Below are 24,688 nucleotides of genomic sequence, written 5' to 3' on the forward strand. Positions count from 1 at the left end.
AATATTTTTACTACACATTTTTTAATAAGATATTTATTAATGTTTTAAAAATACATGAAAAAATTGAAAATCTCAAAAAACGAAAAACTCAAAAAGTTATAAGTTGTTGAAGTGGGGGGTTAACAAAAAATAGCGCTCCACACCTACCACGATTGCAAGCGTTCTCATAATCTGAAACAAAAAAAAAGCCTATTAATCCTGATGAAAGGTGCTATCGTTATCACTACGAAAAAGTCGAAAAAAAAATTTGTTGGCCAAATTACGGCTGCCCTGAAAAAATGATAAATTTATTTACTACTTTTTGTTACTTTTCGGAATTTTTTAAAAATAGTAAAAATTTGTATTTTGTTTATAATAATAGTAAGTACGATAGATATATATATTGAGAAGGCTCACACCAAATTTCAAGTAATTCAGTTAAGTAGAACCTGAGAAATCAAGGTAAACATTTTGAAATATATAAAGGGTGGTTAAGTTTAAAGGGCCGGTGTTGATTTTGAATAAAATACATTTGTTTTAGAAAATTATTGTCATTTCTCTTTATTATGATAATATCGGTATGGCTCAATTACGTATGGAACAAAATATCGGTCAAATGGCCGCCGCGGCCTCGGCGGCGCACCTCCATCCAATGGTCCGAATTTTCGCATGACGCTGAGGCGTAATTGAGGTTCTATGCCGTTAATGTGCCGAATTATCTCATCCTTTAGCTCTTGAATTGTTGCTGGCTTATCGACGTGCACCTTTTCTTTCAAATAACCCCAAAGAAAGAAGTCCAACGGTGTCGTTGACGTTTAGGTGTGGTTCATATTCAACATCGGTTCTTGAAATTTAACAACTCTTTAGTTTCGAGAACAACGCGTTTAAAGTTTTGGGTGCAATTACGCCCTGTGGCGTTCCAGCCGAGCCAGTTTAGAAGTCGTGAGACTAAAGTAGCTATATCTCTAGAAATAATTAAAATTTTAACAAATCCCTTTTAGGACATATTCTTTAAACGTTAGGCTTTGAGAATATCAAAAAAAAAAAAACGATTTTTTCGAATTTCTACACTAGAATACCCCCTTAAGTTGTACGATTGACAGTAAGAGGTGATACACGTCTTGTCTCAAGATCGGTATTCATTTTGCACATTACTGGCCTTTATGGAACTTAATAAGGCGCGTATTTCGCCAAGTATTTGTATCAGTAATTTTTTAATCTTTTGTTACCTCAATGTTGACTTATTGCGCTGGTAATACAATGGACTCTAGAGGTCTAAGTGAGATCTTTTTACAGATCAGCCTGCACTATCTAACCTAATCTAGGTAGGTAGGTAGTTAAGATGGCAAGAGTACCCCAGGTACACTTAAAGTAACACTTACGTGCTGTTTTGATACCATAATGTGGACCACCACCATCTAATATTGACAGTTTTCATTTTGTATGAAACTCTAGAAAATTATGGCAAACATCACATCTGAGATCATCCAAAACTGTTTGAAATATAATATCACCAAAAACCTCACTTTTAAATGTTTCTTATAACTTCAACTTTAATTTCAGCTGTAGAGCTTGAAAATTCGCTTTATTCGTTTTACAAGCAAAATTGTGAAAATGTTTCTATCAATAAAATAGTACGAATTTAAGGCGTATTTGATTCGCAACTTCTCTGCCTGCTATGTTTGGACTCTGCTCGCTTAATGCGAAATTTGCATGTGAAAGCAAAAACAAAGTTAATGAATAAAATTTGCCACTACCGTCGTTTTGGCTGCTCTTAAAACTGTCATAACTCACTATTTTCAATGCTATCAACTATAGTCTGGTTACTAATACTTAATAAGTAAGAAATAAAAAAATAGTAATTGGCGCGTACACTTCTGTTAGGTGTTTGGCCGGGCTCCTCCTCCTGTGCGGTGGTGTGCGGCTTGATGCTGTTCCACAAATGGAGGAACGTGAAGTTAGAAGCCGACTCCGAACGGCAGATATTTTTTATGAAGACCTTTTTCATGGCAAAAATACACTCAGAGCTTTGCCATTGCCTACCAAGGCGCGAACGCTATTAGAAAAAACTTTTTCTGTCATTTTTGTCAACTCATTCGGCTATGGCGGCCGCCTAATACTCAATGCTGAATGCTCTGAAATAAATGTCATTATTGGCAGCTATTTTCCAGTGCTGCCTACGTATGTTGACTCATGCCGGTTTTTTCACCTATTCGCCACTCACTAATGCATGGGGAATCGAAGACGCCTATCGATATAAATATAACATTCATATTTGTATTTAGTTTCTTCTAAGTTTTGATATGTCACAGTTTCACGCTGACTGAGGCTTCCACCTGTTCTTAGTTCTACTATTAAGTCGAATATATTTCACGTGACTGTTCAATTTGACAAATAAACCATTTACCGCAATTTGTGTTTTATTATTTTAGAATAAACCAGCGTGTTAGCTTTTTTTGGGTACAATTTTTTGGGTAATATTTTTTTAAATTCGATTTTTTTTGCACAGTTGCATGTTGTCATTCATGAAAATTGCATTCCGTTGTAACCGAATTTCCTCGGACTTCCTCTTCCTCCGCTACCACCAGCTGGTACCGCATTGAATACATTCAGAGGAGAAGCCTTTATATCTATTCAGACGACATGATCCAGTTGTTGTTGTTGTAGCAGCATAAACATTCCCAGTACTTACATACGGGGAATGCTGCTGAAGTGACAGTTCTTGGCCGGATATAAATCCGGGTCGTTTCGGTAACGTAGAACTGACTGTCGTGGAAACGAAGCCGCTGGGTCTTTATTCGCTGCACTATGTCTATGGCGTCGTAAAGCTCATACAGCTCCCCGTTCCATCGTCTGCGATATTCGCCGTTGCCAACGTGCAAAGGTCCAAAAATCTTACGCTCTTTCTTTCAAACACTCCAAGGGACGCTTCATCGGATGTTGTCATCGACCACGCTTCTGCGCCATACGTTAGGATGGGCATGATGAGAGTCTTGTAGAGTGTTAGTTTTGTTCGTCGAGAGAGGACTTTACTGCTCAGTTGCCTACTTAGTCCAAAGTTCCACTTTTTGGCAAGAGAGATTCTTCTTTGGATTTCAAGGCTGACTTGTTATCGGTGTTAATGCTGGTTCCTAAATAAACGACTTCTCTTACAACCTCGAAAGTATTACTGTCAACAATGACGTGGATGCCGATACGCGAGTGCGCCGATTGTTTGTTTGAAGACAGGAGGTACCTCGTTTTTCCTCGTTCACCACCAGACCCATTCGCTTTGCTTTTTTATCCAGTTTGGAAAAGGCAGAACTGACAGCGCGCCAATAATTGTAAGCTCTTGTGAAAAATTGTGCCTGAGCGATTAAGTTCTGCAGCTCGCACGATCTTTTCCAATATTAGGCTTAAAAAGTCACACGACAACGAGCCACCCTGTCTGAAATCTCGTTTGGTATGAAACGGCTTGAAGAGGACCTTCCCAACTCTGCCGCGCTTCTGGTATTGAGCAACGTAAATGACGTTTTAGTTAGTTTTGCGGAGATACCAAATTCAGACATCGCGGCAAATAGTGTAATTACTATAACAAAAAAATCAGCACTGCTTGTACAAAATGTGGAAATGTTTGATTTAACTTAGCGACTTTGTTGCAACCATCCGACATAGGCCGATATGTAAAATACTTGACCTCAATGAATGTAGCGGAATAACCCACAAGAAAAACTAATAAAAAAAAAATAAAAATCGAAAGTATTAAGCAATTACGTATATATAATAAATAATATATACTTACATATGTATTTGTGTCGGCAAATATATTTTCAATGTCACTGAATATCCATAAACGATCTATTGCCACCAGCTATTAAATGAAATATTGAAAAGCGCACCAAAAATAGCCACTTTAAATATAGTATAATAATTGCTGCCAACCGCAATTTGCTATGTAAATTAAGGCAAAGTGATTGCAATAAACGATTTCGCAAATGTATAATTTAATTTTTTCCGTTTTTGTTGTGTTGTCATTGCGATATTCCTTCAATGGCGCGGTGAGGAGGCTTATGGGTGACACGGCACGACGTTGAAATTAGCGGCCACAAATGTGCCCCCTATAAGGACTAAAACCATACCGACATACATATGTACATATCTACATGCGTATCAACGCATTAACATAAATGGAATAACAACTGAACTTACAAAAGTTAAGAAAAAATAACATCGTTAATGCAAATGAGAAACCCCTTAAGGGGTTACTAATTCACAATAAAATTGCGCATTAGTATCAAAATTGGAAATAATTGATTTGTTTGTATGAATATACCCTGCAGGGAAAAACTATGCCAAATAGTGCACATTTATGTCAGCAACTTTAGCACTTTTTGTGTTCACATCCTTGGAACTTTTGGGTGTAGTTATGTGCCTGCTCACATTGACGGATGCTCAAAATAATGGGAGCGTGTCGAGCTACTAGTCCGGGAGCCAGGGGCCGATTTTGAACTGCGTTTTTATACCGTTAAATTCTTAACTATACTCGTGATTTAGCTTTCATGAATAACGAAAGTTAACGTCAGCTGGCGCACCCGCGGTTTGTGGGAGGGTATGTAACGTGTCGAAAAAAAATGTCTACAAACTCATTTTATACCGGCTGAAATTTTTTTCATGTATTGTTGACATTTAGTAGAATAAAAAAAGCAGTACTCAGCTGCGCCGTAGAGGGGAGGAAATACATCAGCTGAACGCAATGATACATTTTTGCTTCGGCTGACGGTCTTCCCACCGCTATAAACGCAGCTGCCGTGTACAAAAAAAAAAAAACGTTAAAATTTCGTAATTCGTCGCGCTCCTGTTATTTTGAAAAGAGATGTATGTGGGCCTGGTGCCGAACTAAGCATTGGGATTGGCGTGTATCCCATCGTATTTCAAGCTAAATCTACGCCAACACAAATCCTGCGGAAGGTTTGAAAGGTTCATTTATCGTCATCTATTCAAATAGCCAAGCAGCTAACCAGGCTTTAGCTTTCAGCCAAGTTTTTGTATTAAATCGGGTAAAGACATTCTAGGACACCCTTCAGCTTGCTGTATTGTTGGGAACGTAAACCCCCGACGAGTTGGCAGAATAAGTTGCATTCGCTGTTCACATGAGATCGGAACCTTGTTGCGGTCTTAGATGGTCTGCAATTAGATGCAGCTAAGCAACACTTTTTGAATTTTTATTTTTACTACTCAAAACTTTTCCAGCCGTGTATGCGCTGTACACCCGATGTATTTAAATGCCTCGCAATACTACTTACAGACGTTCTTATGTAATAATTGAAGAGATTATTTTTAATTACGCCTTCACATTGCACATTTCTTTAACTACATACTCGTATATGTATGCATGTGTATGTTGCTATTGTTAAAATTTCTAATATGAAATCACGGAATTTCAAATTTGGTCTGGTAAAAAATGGCAAGTGTGCGTATTGACAATTTTGGGTCACACGATCGACCCACGCAAAACAGAGCAAAAATGAATGCTGACCAAGTGTACAAACATCTAGGCTTAAACAAATATACATACGTATGTATTTATGTATAGATGCCGATACTGCTGAACACTTTGGTATTTGGGATGACAGCTGTGAACAGTTTTTCAGATTACAGTAATTACATTGTAAGCATAAAAATTATTAGTTGCTTTGCCTGTTTTAGGGCAAAGCAGATATATTTTTCACTTGGAATCGCTATGAGGGACAAAGAGAGTTTTTTCCAGGCTCTAGCACAAAAAATAGTAGTTTGTTGAGCACTTTTGTAATTTATAAATAAATTAATATACCTCAGTTAAGAGGCACAGCTAATTGTTGCGATAACGTACAATAGTCGCAAATATCCGTAAAATAAATGTGAAAAGTCATCTGAACGACAGTGTGTTTTTATTAAATTAGTGAATTATCTATTTAGGTATATACCTATGAAATGAGACTTTTTTCAATTTCAAATGTTTATTAACAAAAAATGGTTACAAATTTAATCTTCAACATAATAGCCATCGCTAGCGACACATTTTCCTAATCTCTCAGGCAATTTGTGGATGCCGCCCCAAAAAAATTGGCCGTCTTTGGCCGTAAACCAATAATCGAGCCATTTTTTGACTTCCTCGTGAGAATTGAAGCGCTGTTCGGAAAGTGCGTGGCCCATCGATGCAAACAAATGATAATCGGAAGGCGCCAAGTCTGGTGAGTAAGCCGCATGCACCAGCGGATCCCAATCGTACGTCACCGGGTTGCTCTGGTTCGATGTGGCGGTGCATTGCCATCAAGAAAAATTACTTTGTGACGTCGATCGGCATATTCTGGGGTGCCGGGCGGACCATACGATCGTTTACGCTTGCGATTAGAGAAATACACCCATTTTTCATCACCCGTAGCGATTCGATGCAAAAAAGACTTCCTTTTGAACCGGGAGAGCAGCATTTCTAAAGTGGTTTTTTGATGTCCGCAAATCGTAGTTTGAAGGCACGAAATTCGACATTTTTAAAAGCGACAAAAATGCTTTGTTGTATGAAACGTAACAAACAATGAACTGAATATTGTTGACAGATGACAGACGAAAAAACAAGACATTTGGGAATGTTTGAAAATACTCCTAGCGACATCTATGTACTAATAGCTGAAAGTCTCATTTTATAGGTATATACCTGTATTTTTTACAAAATTTTACGCAAAAAGTTTAACATAAAAAATAGTTTCTATGTTGATACTATTCACGGCATGTGGTTACCAAAGTAGCAAAGGTCAAGCGAATGCTAAGTAGATTATAGAGCAGAGCAGAAGAAGGCTAATCATGGCAGCCACAAACTGTGTTCTTCAGCATGGCAGGGAAATATGGAGCATTGTGGTAAATTTAAAGGCCAAGGTCTATCGCACTCTCTCTGGCGATCAGCGGGGAGATACGGTCGACCTCATGGCCCGAAAACGAATGGATGCATGGGACTTCAAGAAGAAACACGTCATCACTAGCGTCTCAGAACGGTGATGCCGAATCATGCTGCGGCGGCAAAGCCGATGGGACACTGAACCGAGTGGCAGATGGACGACAGGTGTTATTGGTGAATGGATTGCGCTATCGAGAGATAATTAACGATTTTTTATGGCCGGAATTGGATGATATTGATCTGGACAACGTTTATTTTCAACAAAACGGCGCGACGTGCCACACAAGCAACGTAACCATTGATTTTTTTACGGACAAGTTTCCGGACCGTGTTATCTCCACTATTAACGGCATATCTTCCTCTTTATAATGAAATAAACATCCGATCATTTATATTAAAAAATTGCATTTTTCTTTGAATATCAAAATAACACCTCTGTTTGGAAAACCCTATACTATTCACTCTTATTGATAATTAAAACAGTCCTGGTTCAGATATTGGTCAGCTCTACTATAAGCAAAGTAGTACAGATAATAGTTATTTCGAATCGAATTTAGGAAAGTTTTCCAACTAGAGTCGATTTTAGTAATTCAGAAACAGAAATTTTTTTCAAAAACCAACTTTATCTTTTAATGTGTGCGCGCATTTAAATGAGCTGTTGTTTTGCTTTAAGTGTTTATTCCTCACTGGTCCTTGAGTGTATCGAGAAGCTGTATCTACTAGGGACGCACAATTGCTTCCGGCTAATTTGGGTCCCAGGACACAGGCTCATAACTGGTACCGAAATAACAGACGCATTGGCGAGAGAGGCTGCGGCCTCACCTTTGATAGGATCCCTATCCTTTCTTGGTATGGGAAAAGGAAACTGGATCTGAATGAGGTACTGTGATAAGTACATAGAGGACACAAAAGACCATGAGGTCGAAGTGCAGACCCCATATGTAATCTAATCTAATCTAGTGTTTATTCAATTGGACTGACTCATTGATTCCTTTGTTAAAACAATTATTTGCAAATTTTTGATTTCCTTAACTTCTTGTTCAGTTTGAACACATTATAACTAGTTTTTGTTTTTTAGATAAGCATTTCATTATGTCGCCCATTGATAAGTTTTGAGAATAATAAACCTGAGTACTTTTAAATAAACTCGATGAATCATTGGGTTGTTTTGTTTTTGACTTGAGATTCATTTATCTCTGTGCTATTGTTTATTTATGGCAGGTTATAATACCTACATATTTTTCAATTTGTATACCCACATCAATATCTTCGTCGAACGACATACATACATACGCATGTTTGATTTTAGTGCTTGGCACTTCAATGGCTTTTTATTTGCTTTCATATCGTAATTATTATTATTTATTATTTTCCAGGAATCACTTTCTTTGGCACACTCACTCTCGGACAAGCCATTGCCACCCTCTCCTCTTATACCGACCTGCTTAGAAGGTGGCAAAGTTTCAGATAGACTTGGCAAATTGAAAACTTCTTCGGAGAAGTGGAAAGATCGTATAGGTATGTAATCACAGTTAGCATATAAGCACCTACTCTATCAAATTTATTTATCATTTATTTCAAATACTGAGTTTAAAAATTGAACTTTTTGTTGGAATTAATTTTCGTGTTTCTGCGCGAATACAATAGTACAAAAAATCCGCGGTACAGACTGTCTAATGGAAGCGTGACTAGCAAAAATCCAGCTCAGAGAGCCGTAAATAGGCGTATCCTTTTCGCAATACGCTTTGCGCATTTTGTTAGTTGTGTGAGAACTTTGTAAAGCGTGCGTTGTTTTTACGAAATGAGTCTCGCGTATGAAAAACGATTTGAAGCAATGTTCCTATAAACACACCGAAACGATCCAAAAATGTTAGGGCATCTGCAGCAAAATTGAAAGCGTTGAAGGCATTCATAAATAACCGAAGATAAAAAAGTTGACGACTTCGGCCAAAAAAAAGTACCTCTCCAAAGCAATATCAGAGCATCATTGATTTCTTTGCGACAAACCCGAACTTATCGTTGAGTGAAGAAGAAGCAGTTTTAAGGAAACAATGATGTAAATGTATCCAAAGACACGATTCGATGACGCTTACGAGCAGAAGACGTTAAATTCCGGAGCACATTGAATAAACCGCTGTTCTCATTATCATACATAGAGAAAAGACTTGCATGGGTTCAAGCAAATTCAGAACCGAATTGGGCAAGCATGACATTCACGGATGAATCTTTATTTTGGGCGTATAGTTGCCTATATCAGTCCCGATGTACTGCTGATAATCGACAACTTCAATGAACTGCAACGAGCATCCAGTTAAGGTTCCTGTTTGAGTCTTCTTTTCGAAAAACAATTTGGCGGTTCATTTATGTTTACCGCCAATTTGAATACGGTTTTATGAGTAAAATTTACGAAAAAGCATTATTACCGTCAATTACGAAGATGTTTAGAAGAATTAGCCAATCTTAGATTTTACATGGAGACGATCCTAAGTATCGAAGCCGAAGGTGTGTAGAGTGAAAACAGCAAAATGGAATTGAAATGTTAGATTGGCCTTCACGGGCGCCTGATGGCTGTCCTATTAAAAATATTTAGGCAATAGTTAAGCAAAAACTTGAGGAAAAACGAATATGGACGGTCCAGCTATTCTGAAGGCAAATTCGGCTGATTTAGAGGCGATTACCTCCACAACTTGACACCTTGCGCAGAGATTAATCGAAAATATGACTCGAAGATATGAAGCCATTATAGCTAATGGTGTTGACTATACATTTTATTGAATATATTGTGTATTATGGAGTTTCACCAGCTATCTTGAGGACTTGGACTTCGCCGATGACATCTGCCGCCTCTCTCACAAACCCTCTGACATGCAAGCGAAGGCGGACAAACTAGTCGCGCTGGCACGCACTGCCGGACTGGAGGTCAACATTGAAAAGACCAAGGCTATGAGAGTTAACCATAATAACGCAAGGCAGATATTGGTTGACGGATGCACGGTGGAATCCGTCGAAAGCTTATGCTACCTCGGCTGCATCATCACGACAGATGGTGGATCAGGCTAAGCAAAGCAAGGGCGGCATACAGTATGGGGGAGTTCGCAAATTTCCAGGTGCACTAAGTTACGAATATTCGACTCATCCGTGAAGTCCGTATTGTTGTACGGAAGCGAAACATGACTGGTTTCTAACACCATCACACACAGGCTACGATCCTTCCGCATCATCTGCAGAATATTCTGGTCAAACACCATCAGTAACGACGCACTGTAGAGATTAACGAACGAGTAACCTATCCTTAGGCAAATCAAACGCAGAAAGTGGTGATGGATAGGTCACACATTGAGAAAACCCCCAGATAGTATCACGAGAATGGCACTGGACTGTAACCCGGAAGGGAGCAGAAGTCGCGGTCGACCAAGAAATACTTGGAGAAGCTCGACGCTGCGCGAACTAGCAGGTGCCGACATCTCATGGGACGGTGCGAAAACAACAGCACAGAACCGTGTACGATGGAAGAGTCTTGTCGAGGCCCTATGCTCCCGAGAGGAGTGAATAAGGCAAAAAAAAGTTTGCGTATTATTATAATTATTATAAGGCCATACAATGCGCTTTACTTGAATTGGATTAGTCAAATACTTTCTAAGTGATGACGGTCACTATTCCAACAGACATGCAGTCTGTCATTTTTTCTAACGAAGCGTATTTGCCGTCTATGTAAACAACGGTATCTGGAGATCGAAAGACCTGTACGCGATTGTCGGGAAACCAATATATTTTCAGGGTGTAAGGGTTTGAAGCAAATTTTGGAGCAAAGGCATCGTTTTCTCATTTCCCTTTGAAAATACTCCTGGAAACGCCTTTTCGCTTAACGGTGAGCGCTTTAGAGGCATAATAAACAAGTTCTTTTCAGCTGGGCTTGGAAGAGTGGCGAGTCAAATCAGACATCCCATGCCACAATCAATCTTTCCCACACCAAGTTTAGTAATCGTGTTATGAGCTGTCTTGGCGATGCCAATTGGCCACTTCGGAGCCACGATTCGATGACGTTCAACTTTTTTTGTGGGGTTCTGTGAAAGACCGGTGTTATGCTCACATTCCATTAGCGATTGAAGCTCAAGGATGATAGAATACATGGTTGCGCCCTCCGAATTTGCTGCGTCGTCAGAGCCCATGAATAAACGAACAAAAGAAAGCGGAATCACTTGTTTGTGGTGAAGAGGAAGAGTAAGGGAAAGCAATGGAAACAACCAAACAGAAAAAATCATACGCAATATACTTTCTTGTCACGGCGTCTTCCGCATAAAAACGCAAACACACTGCATTTGTAGACTTTATATTAATTTGTGCTTTCACAATATTGCCAATCCATTCACTGAATTTTTTCAAGCACGTAATTTCTCCTCCTTTTTTGTGTTTTGTTCGTTTGTTTTGCACTAGCAAGGGACTTGACGTCAGACTTATCAAAATTGCGTAAATTAAAGTAACTGTTTTGGGAAAGCACCACCATCAGTAATCAATTCGCCTTGATTCAATCTCTTAGGGCGAATATCGAGCAACCGTTCATGAGATAGAACCCGAATCCATTACCAATACTTTGGGAAACTGGGTTAGTAGGATGCGCTACTGCGAAAGCGAGCCGAGGCAGCCATGTAAATGAAATCGTGTATCACAAAAAATGGAAATGTTTGCCCTTGCGAATAAATCAATCAATTAATAATAAAAAACAGTATTTGTTTATATTAATTTTTTTGAATTTTTAAAAGTAACTACTACATGGATTACCCTTTATATACATCTATTGTAATAGTGACAAACATTTACCTCACAATTATGTTAATACCTAATGTACCCTAATAGGCCTTTATTGCATTAATTTGTCCTCTCTTACGTGTAGAGCAATCCGATGCATCCAAATTCACGGTCGCTGGTCGCCTTCAGAAAAAAGCACAATCGCCTATCGAATTACAGTTTGAACGGGGCCAAAATGCCGATCCCAAAAAATGTCCCATGCATGTGGTACGCAGTGCTAATCAACCACAACTTGGGCTCGCCAAGAGTCCATCGATGATGGTTACAACCAATACAAATGGCGGCACTAACGGTACCAATGGCCATCACAGTTTCCTGCAACGCAGTCTGAGTGTAACGGCCGAACGGCCCAATGGGGAGCCATCAAATTCCAGTTCTAATTCTGACTCTGACACGGATGGACGCTGTAATGAAAAAGAAACCAAAAATAAGGCGAACATAAAAAGCGCAGCAGCAACAGCAACAGCAGCACTCGGCACGCGTGTTGCAGTGCCAAAGTTGGATGATGAGGAGACGTTCGAGAAATTCTTTGCATCAAAAAAGCAAACCCCAATACAAAGAAGTGGTGTGGTTGGTGAGGATGTCACAGTGAGCGATTTGGATTTTGATAGCATTAAAACGACGCAGCGGTGAGTACTTGTCTCAGTTTGATTTCGAAATGAAGTAAAGCAGAGTGAAACAAATAGAAAAGTCAAAACTCGAAAACATAAAAACTTTATCTGAACGAAATTCTTTGCGCGTTTTCTTACAGTTTGGTTACAAAACGTACCATACAGGGGCCGAGGGGCAGGCGAGCAGCACGCAATCCGTTAAAGAGTTTGGCCGAACGTAGTGACATCACTTCTGAGTATACCGAAGTGAAGTCGGGCATAGCAGAACGTGAAATGCGGCGCATAAAACTCGAGTCATGTAAGTACTCAAGTCTGAAGTTTGTGAGTCGAACCGGTGAACGGTTATAACGTGTATGACAAGCGTCTGTCTGTCGATCTGATTGTTAAGCAAAATTTCGCACTCAAAATTTTTATTTCGTGCGCTTCTCATTTTAGATGGCCACCGCAGCAGCAACTTGGCAGCCGAAGCTATCGCAGGTCTAGCTTCCGTTGAGGACTTCAAATCAGTTGCGTTAAAGTCCTCTTCGCTGCCTCTCAACCAGATGTGGGTGCCGTACAAAAAACTCATGCTTCTGCATGTCAAAGGACGCACACATGTACAGACGCGTTTGGTCGAGCCCACCTATAAGTCGGTCAATCGCGGCGACTGTTTCATACTGATCAATGGTGGACAGCTGTACCGTTACGTTGGGTCTTTCGCCAATGTCATCGAGATTGCGCGCAGCAAGAAGATATGCGCCTATATTGTTGAGAATAAAGATCTCGGCTGCACAGCTACCGCTGAGGTAATACTTACAGATGGAAAGTTTTTAAATGAAATGCATTGGAAGATATTTTGGGAACTGCTCGGCAAGCCGGAGGATTATCAAATACCAGACTGTGGGCATGCCGATGAGGATGATCTTTTCGAATCAAGTCTCATTGAGACGAATAAAATCTATGAATTCCAAGATGACTCCTTGATTCCGATGGAAAAATACTGGGGTTGCATACCTAAAGTTGAGATGCTCGATCCCAATAAGGTAATCATATTCGATTTTGGTAGCGAAATGTATGTTTGGAATGGTAAAACGGCGCCAACAGACGCCAAAAGAGCCGCCATAAAGCTAGCGCAGGAACATTTCGATACGGGTACTGTGGACTACTCGAGCTGCTATGTGAATCCCGTCAACTATGCTGCGATTGTTGGTAGTCGTGATTCTTATAAATTTTTGCGGCGTTGCGAGAAACGCGACAATTGGTGTATACTCGGCAAAATTACACAAAATATGGAAACGTCACTGTTTAAAGAGAAGTTCTCCGATTGGCCGGAAGTAGAGCGTGAAGACCTGGAAAAGGATTATCTGGTGAATGGTGTGCACGCTGTGAAAGCGCTCGATGGTCAAGCGCTCTACAAAGGCGAACCCTACCTGGAGCCCAATTTAGTGTTGGAGAACGCTAACTTGGGACGTGGCAACTTCTACTATGACAACGATAGTATGCGTCACTTCGATGTCATCACAAAATCCATCGACAAATGGCAGATACATGAATTCAATTTCGATAACGCAAAATCCAGTAGCTATGGTCACTTCTACTCCACCGAAAGTTATATTGTGCGTTGGATGTATCAGATCTCGGTTACGGTGCGCGAGTTGAGTGGTAAAATATCCAACCGCGCCACAGTAGGACGTGATCGTTGCGTATATTTCTGCTGGCAGGGCAACGACTCTAGCGCAAATGAAAAGGGGGCCGCTGCTTTGCTCACTGTAGAACTGGACAAGGAGAAGGGTGCACAAAAGCGCGTGGCACAGGGCGATGAAACACCGGCTTTCATACGTCTCTTCAAGCTGCTATTCCAACACAGAGGACGCAAGGAAGACTGCTTGCGGCGTCGCAACACTTGGCGTCTCTACCAGCTAACCGGCAATGTACCAGAAGAGACGCTCCTCGCTGAGGTTGACTGTCATGCACGTCAGTTGCGTTCACGCGCTTCTATGCTGCTTATTCACGGCGATAAGGGTGTAATCTATGTGTGGCATGGGTGCAAAAGCGCTAAGCATACACGTGAAATGGCTGAACTGTCGGCGGAGCATTTGAGGTCAGAGAAACCGGAAGATATGTTTGTGTCTAATGTAAAGGAGGTACAGGTGGAGATGGTGGAAGAAGGCAGTGAAGGCGACGAGTTCGCGCAGTCGTTGATTGGTTTTGATAGCGCCGCTTATCACAGTTTACTCAAAGAGACAACCAAAGATTTTGCATATACACCGCGTCTCTTCCAATTTTCCAGCACTCAAGGCGTGTTTAGTGCGACGGAGCTACAATACGCGCTGCGTTGCAAGGACTTGCACAGCCCGTATCCTTTCACACAGGCGCAACTGTACAATACACGACAACCGACGATTTTCATGTTGGACGATGGTGATAAGATATGGTTGTGGATGGGCTGGTGGCCCCTGGAAGATCTCAAAAGTGAGTGGCAAATTCACATTCTCATGCAACATTACATTTATTTGTACCTTCTTTATGCATATATACACTTTATTTTCGTAGTTACGACCGAGGAGCGCAGCAGTCCGACTAACGAGAATCGCGCTGGCGTGAATCGTTGGATCTCGGAGCGACGCGCTGCTTTAGAGACAGCTGTCTCATACTGGTGCGCGAAATTCGGTATGTATGATTTGCATTCAATTATGTGAATCCATGAAATCTAATGCAGCTATTTACTTTTCTTCAAATTAGGTGAAAATAGCGAAAAGGACTTCCATGACATTAAAGGCTATGTTGTGTGGGCCGGCCTGGAGCCGCTGGCTTTTAAAGCTCTTTTCCCGGATTGGATCGAGCATGAGGATGTCAAAGAAATCAACATGCAGGTAAGCTCGACTCTTTTATAATGCAATGCAAATAATAATTCGTCTGCAAAAAAAATCGTTTTGAAAAAACTAGGAAAAAGAATCAGTTAATGAAAATTATGTATAGGGATGCGTTTTTAATTGGCTTACATCCTTTTTGGGTGTTTGGCCGAGCTCCTTCTCCTATTTGTGGCGTGCGTCTTGATGTTGTTCCACAAATGGAGGGACCTACATTTCTAAGCCGACTCCGAATAGAAGGTTTTTATGAAGAGCTTTTTTTCATGGCAGAGATACACTCGGAAATATTCCATCCTTACCTGCCGAGGAGCGGCCGCTATTAAGAAAAACTCATTTTGGTGTTTCTTGCAAGGAGCTGGTAAAAAGCAGCAAATATGTAGATTTGCAGATCCCCTTTTTACACGGAACCGTTGTTTGAAATACAGTCTTTTTTCACCTCAGAAATACTTGTTTTATGAGCTTATTATGTTTTTGTTTTTTTAAATCTTTGAATCGCTTGGCGATGTTAGAGGACCTACGGTGATAAGCAGTTTTTTTCTAAAAAGCTTCGACTGTTGTTATTGTAGGATCTTAAAATATTTCGCAACATTTTTTAAAGAATATTGCAATAGTAATTGTAGTTTGACCGGTTATAAATGATGCACGTTCAATAAAAATAGTCTTCCAGTCTTGCAAGTACAGTACTCAGACACTATTAAGTCCATTGTACTGCACTCGGATTCCCTTTTTAATTTTCGTTAAATCTACCCGACCTCCGAAAAGATCTGTCTGAGATGCTTAGCTTTTCTATGTGATTCGCCCATAGATATTGGTTCGCCATTAGTTCAACCAGCTGCCTATAGTATCTTCTGCTTAATGACAGGAGGATCTGCGACAGTTGGGGGTCGGACATGACAGGTAACATCAGTTTTGTCCATCAGCAGCCTCTTTCAGTCCGTCAAGCTCGCTTGTGAGTTAAAGTAACCCGTTTGCTAACAGTGGCTTTGATGGCTGCAGAAGGGAGTGGCAGAACGGGATCCGGGCCAAACAAGCCCATCCTAGCTAAAGTGTCAGAGATATCGTTACCCGCGATACCCACGTGCCGCAGGGCCCATGTTAGCATCGGGATATTACGTCTACCGACGTAGTTCAGCCTGGATTTACAGGACTCAATTACCCTTGAAGTGGTTGGAGGGCTGTCTAAGGCCATGAGCGCAGCTTTGCAGTTGCTGCAGATACATAATAATCGCGCCATCCCGCAACTCCGAGACTGCTTCCACATTGCTTCGAGGTAGAGGTCTAAGGCGGGGTCCTAAGAGCACACATTCACTTACTCACCCCACTTTTTTTTTGATAGTGAATGAAATCAATGAAATTTGCGATGGCATTCCATTTGCTGCTGGTGATTGCTGTTCGACTTCCGTGTTTCGATGGCGTGACTACTGTGAAAATAGCTGTCGCCGGTCTTTCCTTTAAGACACACAGCACAAAATGCAGGAAATGCTGAGCCAAATACCTTGCAGGCTGCCACTAAAATTGTAAAGGAAAGACGGCGACTACAAACATTGTTATTGAAGTTATTTATTTGAATTTAATTAATCTTCTATCTATATATATAAATGTGAAAATCTGTCCCTATGTTCGCTTATAACTCGAGAATGGCTGAACGGATTTATCTTATCTTGGTCTTGAATTATTCGTGGAGGTCTAGGGAAGGTTTTAAAGGTGAGAAAAATTCGAATAATTGCCGGGCAAATGGTCAAAACGTGGACCCGGGTAACCTTCGGATGTGTATATACAATATGGGTATCAAATGAAAGCTGTTGGTGAATGCTTTAGTTCAGAGTACTTTTCATGCCGCTCCGTGACTAGGGTCTCGAGATAGAGACCAAAACGTGGACCCTAGAATGTGTTTGTACAATATGAATATCAAATTGAAGCTGTTGGTGAATGCTTTAGTACAGAGTATTTTTCATGCCGCTCCGAGACTGGGGTCTCGAGATATAGGTCAAAACGTGGGCCCGGGTAACCTTCGGATGTGTATATACAATATGGGTATCAAATGGAAGCTGTTGGGGAATGCTTTAGTTCAGAGTATTTTTCATGCGGCTCCGCGACTAGGGTCCCGAGATAGAGACCAACACGTGGACCCTAGAATGTGTTTGTACAATATGGATATCAATTGGAAGCTGTTGGTGAATGCTTTAGTACGGAGTATTTCTCATGCCGCTCCGTGACTGGGGTCTCGAGATATAGGTCAAAACGTGGACCCGGGTAACCTTCGGATGTGTATATACAATATGGGTATCAAATGAAAGCTGTTGGTGAATGCTTTAGTTCAGAGTATTTTTCATGCCGCTCCGCGACTAGGGTCTCGAGATAGAGACCAAAACGTGGACCCTAGAATGTGTTTGTACAATATGGATATCAATTGGAAGCTGTTGGTGAATGCTTTAGTACAGAGTATTTCTCATGCCGCTCCGTGACTGGGGTCTCGAGATATAGGTCAAAATGTGGGCCCGGGTAACCTTCGGATGTGTATATACATTATGGGTATCAAATGGAAGCTGTTGGTGAATGCTTTAGTTCAGAGTATTTTTCATGCGGCTCCGTGACTAGGGTCCCGAGATAGAGACCAACACGTGGACCCTAGAATGTGTTTGTACAATATGGATATCAATTGAAAGCTGTTGGTGAATGCTTTAGTACAGAGTATTTCTCATGCCGCTCCGTGACTGGGGTCTCGAGATATAGGTCAAAACGTGGGCCCGGGTAACCTTTGGTTGTGGATGTGCAATATGGGCATCAAATGAAAGCTGTCGATAAGTGCTTTAATGTGGGGTAATTTTCATACCTATTGGTGACTAGGGTCTCGAAATATATGCCAAAACGTGGACCCACCATGTCTTTGCCCAGCGAAGCGGGCCGGGTTTGCTAGTTTTTTATAAACAACCAAAACACTAAAATTTAACACGAACTCTGGCTACTAAGGCCTTCGGTTTGAGATTTATACTTATAAGACTATTTTAGATAATTTAGAGATAATTTACATTAAGTATTAAAAAACAAATAAAAACTTTGTGCTATGCCGGATGAAAGTAACAATAATTTTATATATTTAGTTTAGCTAAGGGGGATTATTTAATTTGTAGTAGTGATGATATGTGGCCCAATCATGCGTGAGTTTTCCGGCTAAGTAATTTGACGCATACATCCGTAGGTCTTTAGGAGTGAGGTGGTTAAAGAAATGTAATGGCTGCATCCGTGCTTTATTTGCACGTTCATCAGCAACTTCGTTGCCTTTGATTCCAGCATCACCAGGAACCCACATAATTTTTATTGCGTCTTTCTTTTCATATAATTACAATATTTCTTATCATATTGATGAGTAACAGATCGTTTTTTGGGCTCTGCAAGGCTTCAATGACGGATTTGTTGTCGCTGTATATTAGATGTTTTTTGCTCGTTTTGGCGGCAAACATTACTGCCTTATGCAGTGCAGCTGCTTCTGCTGTGAAAGCGGAGCAGTATGTAGGCAGTGCACCAAAAGAAATTGTGGCACCGTCGCTATTTGTCGCAGCAAATGTTGTGCTGGTGTCCGATTTGGATCCGTCAGTGAATATGAAATCCCATTCTGCACGAAAAGGTTCTGTAGCTTCGCTGTAGGGCTGTATGTATTCGGCCGATGCTATTTAAATTTTTTTAACCAGAATAATTTATTATATATTAGAAACAGGATTTAAGGGAAACTCGCTGAGGGTATGTTGGTGTTCTCATAAGTAGCGGAGTCAATTCTTTGGCGAGTGTGATGTATCGCGACAGGACCGACGGCTTTTTGCTTTGCATTGTAAGCTGTGAGACGACCTTTCGACTATGTTGAATAGAAGTTTGCTCTTGCAGTGCATAATTACTATTACTAGTAGCCGTGGCCGAATGGGTTGGTGCGTGACTACCATTCGGAATTCAGAGAGAGAACATCGGTTCGAATCTCGGTGAAAGATCAAAAAATTAAGAAAAAAGTTTTTTCTAATAGCGGTCGCCCCTCGGCAGGCAATGGCAAACCTCCGAGTGCATTTCTGCCATGGAAAAGTTCCTCATAAAAAATATCTGCCGTTCGGAGTCGGCTTGAAACTGTAGGTCCCTCCATTTGTGGAACAACATCAAGACGCACACCACAAATAGGAGGAGGAGTTGGGCCAAACACCCAAAAAGGGTGCACGCGCCAATTATATATATTGTATATATGTGACCTGGTCTATGAAAAGGTACCTTACGTGTCAAAAAATCATTTTTCACTTTTTTGTTGATTCGAATAGTGTGTGGAAGGCTCTTTAAAATGGTGAAAACCAGAAAGTCGTAATTTGTTTAAAAGTTTGTTAAAAGTAAAAAAAAAGAAAAGTACAAATACGAAAATACAAAAGCTAACTTATTTTTTAAAACGATTTCTGCGATTTGCATTAACTTTTTCTTATTTATTTATTTATAAAAAAAATGTTTTTCACTGCTTCTGTGATTTTATTGATACTGTGATCTATGCTGAAGAAAATAAGCCGAACCGGATTGAAAAATATTAATATTTAAAAAAGTTGCAAGGGTTTTTAGAAGTTTAAACTTTAACTGCTGTTTTCTCGAAAACTTGTTTTCGCACGTAAGGTACCTTTTCTTAGACCAGGTCACATATTACTCTTGCATATAAATAAATAAATAATTTTTTATTTATTTTAATTTGATTAGTTTGTATTTATTTTAATTTCAAATATTTAATTCTATTCGCTTTTCAGGATGGCCGCACCGATGAGCCCACTCCCGTCACTGATGTTTTGAAAGAACTTACGCAAACAGAATACCCGCTAGCCATATTGAAGGGACGTCCACTGCCCGAGGGTGTTGATCCGACGCGCTTAGAATTGTATCTGAATGCCGAGGACTTCCAGTCGGCGCTTGGCATGACTACCACCGAATTCGAACAGATGCCATTATGGAAGCAAACCAATCTGAAGAAGGAGCGGGGCTTGTTTTAGATATATTTACTTAAATTTTAACTATACAAAAACAAAAAAAAAAAAAACAGAAACAGAAACATAAACTTAAAAAGAAGAACAATAAGTGAATACTTAAAGACTAGAAAAGGAAAATATACTAAAAACACAAAACAAAAACAAAAAAAGGGAAAACAGTTTTATATTCTAAAATATTTGCTTGCGCAAACGCTTTTACGCGTCTAATTCTAAATTTTGTAATGCAATAAGCAGACGCGCACGCAGTCGCACATGAAAGCACACACACAATCATTTTTGATATATGCATATACATATACATATGTACATATACAACAAACAAAAAATATTTATTAGCTTTTTACATATTTTATAAACATATATACATATGTACATGCATACATACATACATATGCGTATACATGCGCACGATTGATTCTATGGTAATTAATATAGGCCTCCTCATCTACGTACATAATTAAAAAATATACTCGTATTTATATTATAACAAAATCGTATAAAAAATGTGTATGCACTTACAAATACATATGAACTAGCTTACACACACACACACACACACACACGCGCGCGCGTATGTGAACACATATCTGCAGCCATGCGCACGCACTGCACTGGCTTTTTTGATAAAATTTTACATAGGCAATGTGCACACACACATACATATATAAATTTTCGAGCAGTAGCTATTTTACATAAATACGTAAGCTGCTAAAATGAAGCCATAAAAAGTTCAAGCAAAGAAAAAATTGACACTAAACAAACTGATTTATCTGCTGCCATCAGTTAGATCGTCCCCTTAGTATAATAATAGCCTATGTGCTCATAGGCTATTATTTTTTTTATTGAATTTTTGGATTCCCCATCGTCGATTTTATACGTGGTCAAAATTTTGTCAAATTCTAGTTCCACAAAGTGGCTCAAAACGTCAGTCAAAAAATGATAAATATTTACAGACATAACGAGATTTGAGTGAGAGCTACTTTCGACAAAAAGTTTGAAATTCATTTTCTCAAAACATCAAAAAATTTATAGGCTATTTTAATACTAAGGGGACGAGATATTCAAGCAAAAGTAATAAATTCAAAAAAAAAAAAAAAGAAAAAAAAAATATTTTAACATAACTAAAACTCGTCTTTTATGAAATCTAAAAAGAAATTAAAATGTCTATCCGCACATGCTTATCATATACATACATACATACATATCTTGCTGAAGAAACACATATTTTTACTCATACTTTAACAAAGAAAAAAAAACAACAACAACAACAACAAAAAATCACCTATAATACTTTTTAAAAATTCATTAAGTGGATCCGGTGGTCTAGAGCGCGAAAATTTCACCTATTTTCACGATTTTTGTTTTTTTTTTGCCATTAAAAATTAAAAAACGATATTTCAACTTTTTGTGTTTATTACTACATCTATGTATTGAGCATACAAAAAAGTTTTTTATTTATTTTAAAAACAATATTTATTATTATAAAAATTACGCTGAAAATGCTCCTCTCGAAAAATCGGGCCCGGACGGCGTAGGTGATTGCGAGACTTCTGCTCAACTGAAACACAAAATTCAAGAAGATTCCTAATCAGAAAGAGTGCAGTTATGGTCGGAAATAGAACAAATCGAAAAAAGTATTATAAAAATTGACAAAATGGCGCGCTTTTGAAAAAAGGTTCATAAAATCGGGTCTTTTTCACTAGTTTTTTAGTGTAAAAAATAGGAAATTATTTAAATAAAATTATGATTCTACTGCCGACGAACAACATAGTCAAAGTTCCAGTGCTTCTGTAGAATTTTTTTTCATCCCCGCCGTGCCGAAAAAAGTCGTTTCGAGATAAATGAGTTTAAGGGGTTACATACCGTCCAGTAGCGCCAAAAATGCGCTAAAAGAAAAACTGTTTTTAGAAGGGATAACAATAGAAATAAATGTAAAAAAATTGTATACATTGTTTATTAGTACTTAAGGGGGGAAACCAGTTTAGCAGGCTGAAATTTTGGAGTTTTTCGAGAATTTTTTGAACACGGAAGGAATAATCAGAAATTGTTTAAGTTTAGAGGATATTTTATTAATATATTTAAGTACACTTTTAAATTTTTTCAAGCCATTTCCGCCAGAAATAGTGGCGTTAGAGCGTGCTGTCCATGGACGATTGCCATCCGAGTTTCTTGCTGGTGGGCATTCCTGAAATTGCAATTTTTCTCTGTGATCTACAATAATTTTTTTTTTTCGTTCAAAACATGTTTTCTAAGAATATGAACTTAATTGTGATAGAAAAAATATTGAAAATTGCTTGCTTTTGAGGTGCTTGAACACAAAGTAGTTTTTTTATACCATATTTTTTCAACTATTTTGCTTAAAAAACCATATTTTAAATAATACTCGTAATATAATCCCAGAATTAGGTTCATAAAAATTAAAATTGAATAAAGAAAAAATCCCGAAAAGTTTTAGAACGATTAATCCATAACTTTTTAAGTTAGAATGCCCACCAGTTGAAAAGAACGTCGTTTCGAGAAAAACACGTTTGAAATAAAGCATCGTATAGTAAGCGCTACGGTGCTGAACCGACGGGCGCTCACTTAAGTGCTCATAGAATCGGGAATAATGCGAATTTCGCTTTAAAATTTTTACCAAATATTCTTGAGCAGTTATACTAACGATTTATGCAATAAAAAAAGTTGATTTTTTGATTAGTCTCAACTAGTTTCTCCTCTTAAACCTTATAAAAAAATGTATTTAAATTTTTCTTTGAAAAATTAGTATATAAAAAATCACGTGCCCTAAAGTACAATGGAAAAAAAGTTGCTCCACGGTCTGCATCACGTCTCCTTGAAATGTTGCTGGATCTGTAAAAAGTAAAAAAAAATCTTGTAAAATAAAGTTGTTATAGTTGTTATAGTCTGTTGAGCCGGATTTTTGAATTTCGAAAAATTTTGCAACTTAACCCTTTCGAACCGGAACATTTCGAGTTTAGTGATAAATCTAGCTTCAGTACAGGTCCTGAAAATAGAAAATCTGAAAAGGAAGTACACCCCTGTGACCGGACAGATATAGTACAAACTTTATCTTCTTTTCTCGACTTTTCATTTTTATGATTTCTTTAAATTGGCGTACATGAATGAAAAAAAACTAATGAACCTTTTGAAATGAATCATAGCTTGTTCCCTTCAGTATTAAATTCTCTTCTATTTGAACTAACAAAATAGATAAAAAAAAAATTTTTCAAGATTTTTATACCAAGTTGAAGTGAATTTTTTTTATAGAAAAGCAAAAAGAGAAGGCCAAAAGTTGAAATTTTGGAATTTCTCTCAGTTTTCTTAGTTCATCTAGAATAAAAAATCATGATAATTAGAAATCCATTTGAATTTTTTGCTTTAGATAATAATTACGAGCTGTATCTTGTACGCCAGTTGGAAACTCCAGAGTTGCAGCGCTCTACTAATTTCTATGTTAAACATTTTTTTCAACTTATTTTAAGGGGGTCTTCTGGTCTCCAGCGAAAAAAAAAATCGATTTTTTTTTTTGCATAATTTTGTTGTATGTGTATGCGAGAATATGCCACAGAAAGGATTTTTTGAAAATCGCATTTTTTCACATTTTTCTGGGCACCGAAGTGTACCCTCCTCCGGCCGTTTTATCATAAACTTTATCTTTAAACGCGTTTCCCCGAAAATCGTGTTTTTTAAGCATTTTGGTCACACTTTTCATAGTAGTTATACTCCGATTTCAATGGTTTTGGTCTTAAAAGGTTCGGAAAACTTACCGCTAAGTTTCCCCGTGTACGATTTTTGAAATTTTTTTTCATTCCATTTTTATAACCTTTTAAAGTTCAAAAAATGAGCAAAAAAAAATTTTTTCGTTTGGAGGTGGACGTCTTCAGCGCCATTTCAAGGTCGCGGGTGTTAATTTTTTTCAAAGTCAAAACCATTTTTTAAAAGCCAAGACATGTACCTTTAGAATAAAAAAAAATTTTTTTTTAAATATTCACAGAATTTGTCACAATCAATCCCCAAAAAAACCCTTCATTTCAGGGCCTCGAGACCAGAAGACCCCCTTAACCAGTACAAAAATTTTTTATACTTTCTAAATGTTCATTAAAAGATAGAAAAAACTTTGCAGTGGTAAATTAATTTTTTCCTTAAAAAAAAACAAAAATCGCAGAGATGCAATTTTTAGACCTCATAAACCAGCCCCCCCCCCCTTAAGTGCAATTACCATATATTTCATTTTGAACAAAAGTTAAGTGAAATTATATTGCATTCAGATATTATAGCAATCAATGCTTATGATAAGGAGCGAAACAATTCTTGCGTAGTGCAACTTCACATTCTTCACATGTTGTTTTAGTACGCCTTTCAACATTTTTGAGGCGACAACCCGCGCATCGTCGTCTTGTGCTTCCTTCGATTGGCAGATGAGTAGCGGACTTTCTATAAGTCTTTTTCTTTTTGGAAATGTAACCAGACCTTCCACTGCGAATATTGGCGGTCGTTTTCTGACCTTCGGCAATCAGCTCTTCTGCCAAAATTACTATA

The 24,688-nt window shown here is 38.8% G+C and overlaps 1 protein-coding gene across 2 annotated transcripts in view; it reads left to right on the plus strand.

Annotated features, from left to right (window-relative positions):
* The window catches only part of LOC129241483 (supervillin-like), a 104,090-nt gene extending 82,884 nt beyond the window's left edge, over positions 1 to 21,206 (plus strand). For both annotated transcript variants that reach the window (XM_054877826.1, XM_054877825.1), the window contains 7 exons: positions 8,263 to 8,404; positions 11,778 to 12,321; positions 12,444 to 12,601; positions 12,739 to 14,754; positions 14,836 to 14,952; positions 15,025 to 15,155; positions 19,913 to 21,206. In XM_054877826.1, the coding sequence (XP_054733801.1) occupies positions 8,263 to 8,404; positions 11,778 to 12,321; positions 12,444 to 12,601; positions 12,739 to 14,754; positions 14,836 to 14,952; positions 15,025 to 15,155; positions 19,913 to 20,152 (3,348 nt within the window). In that variant the 3' untranslated portion in view covers positions 20,153 to 21,206. The remainder of the gene's footprint in view (positions 1 to 8,262; positions 8,405 to 11,777; positions 12,322 to 12,443; positions 12,602 to 12,738; positions 14,755 to 14,835; positions 14,953 to 15,024; positions 15,156 to 19,912) is intronic.
* The last annotated feature ends 3,482 nt before the right edge of the window (positions 21,207 to 24,688 follow it).

Source organism: Anastrepha obliqua, chromosome 3, assembly GCF_027943255.1.
Source record: "Anastrepha obliqua isolate idAnaObli1 chromosome 3, idAnaObli1_1.0, whole genome shotgun sequence".
In the NCBI taxonomy this organism is placed as follows: Eukaryota; Metazoa; Arthropoda; class Insecta; order Diptera; family Tephritidae; genus Anastrepha; species Anastrepha obliqua.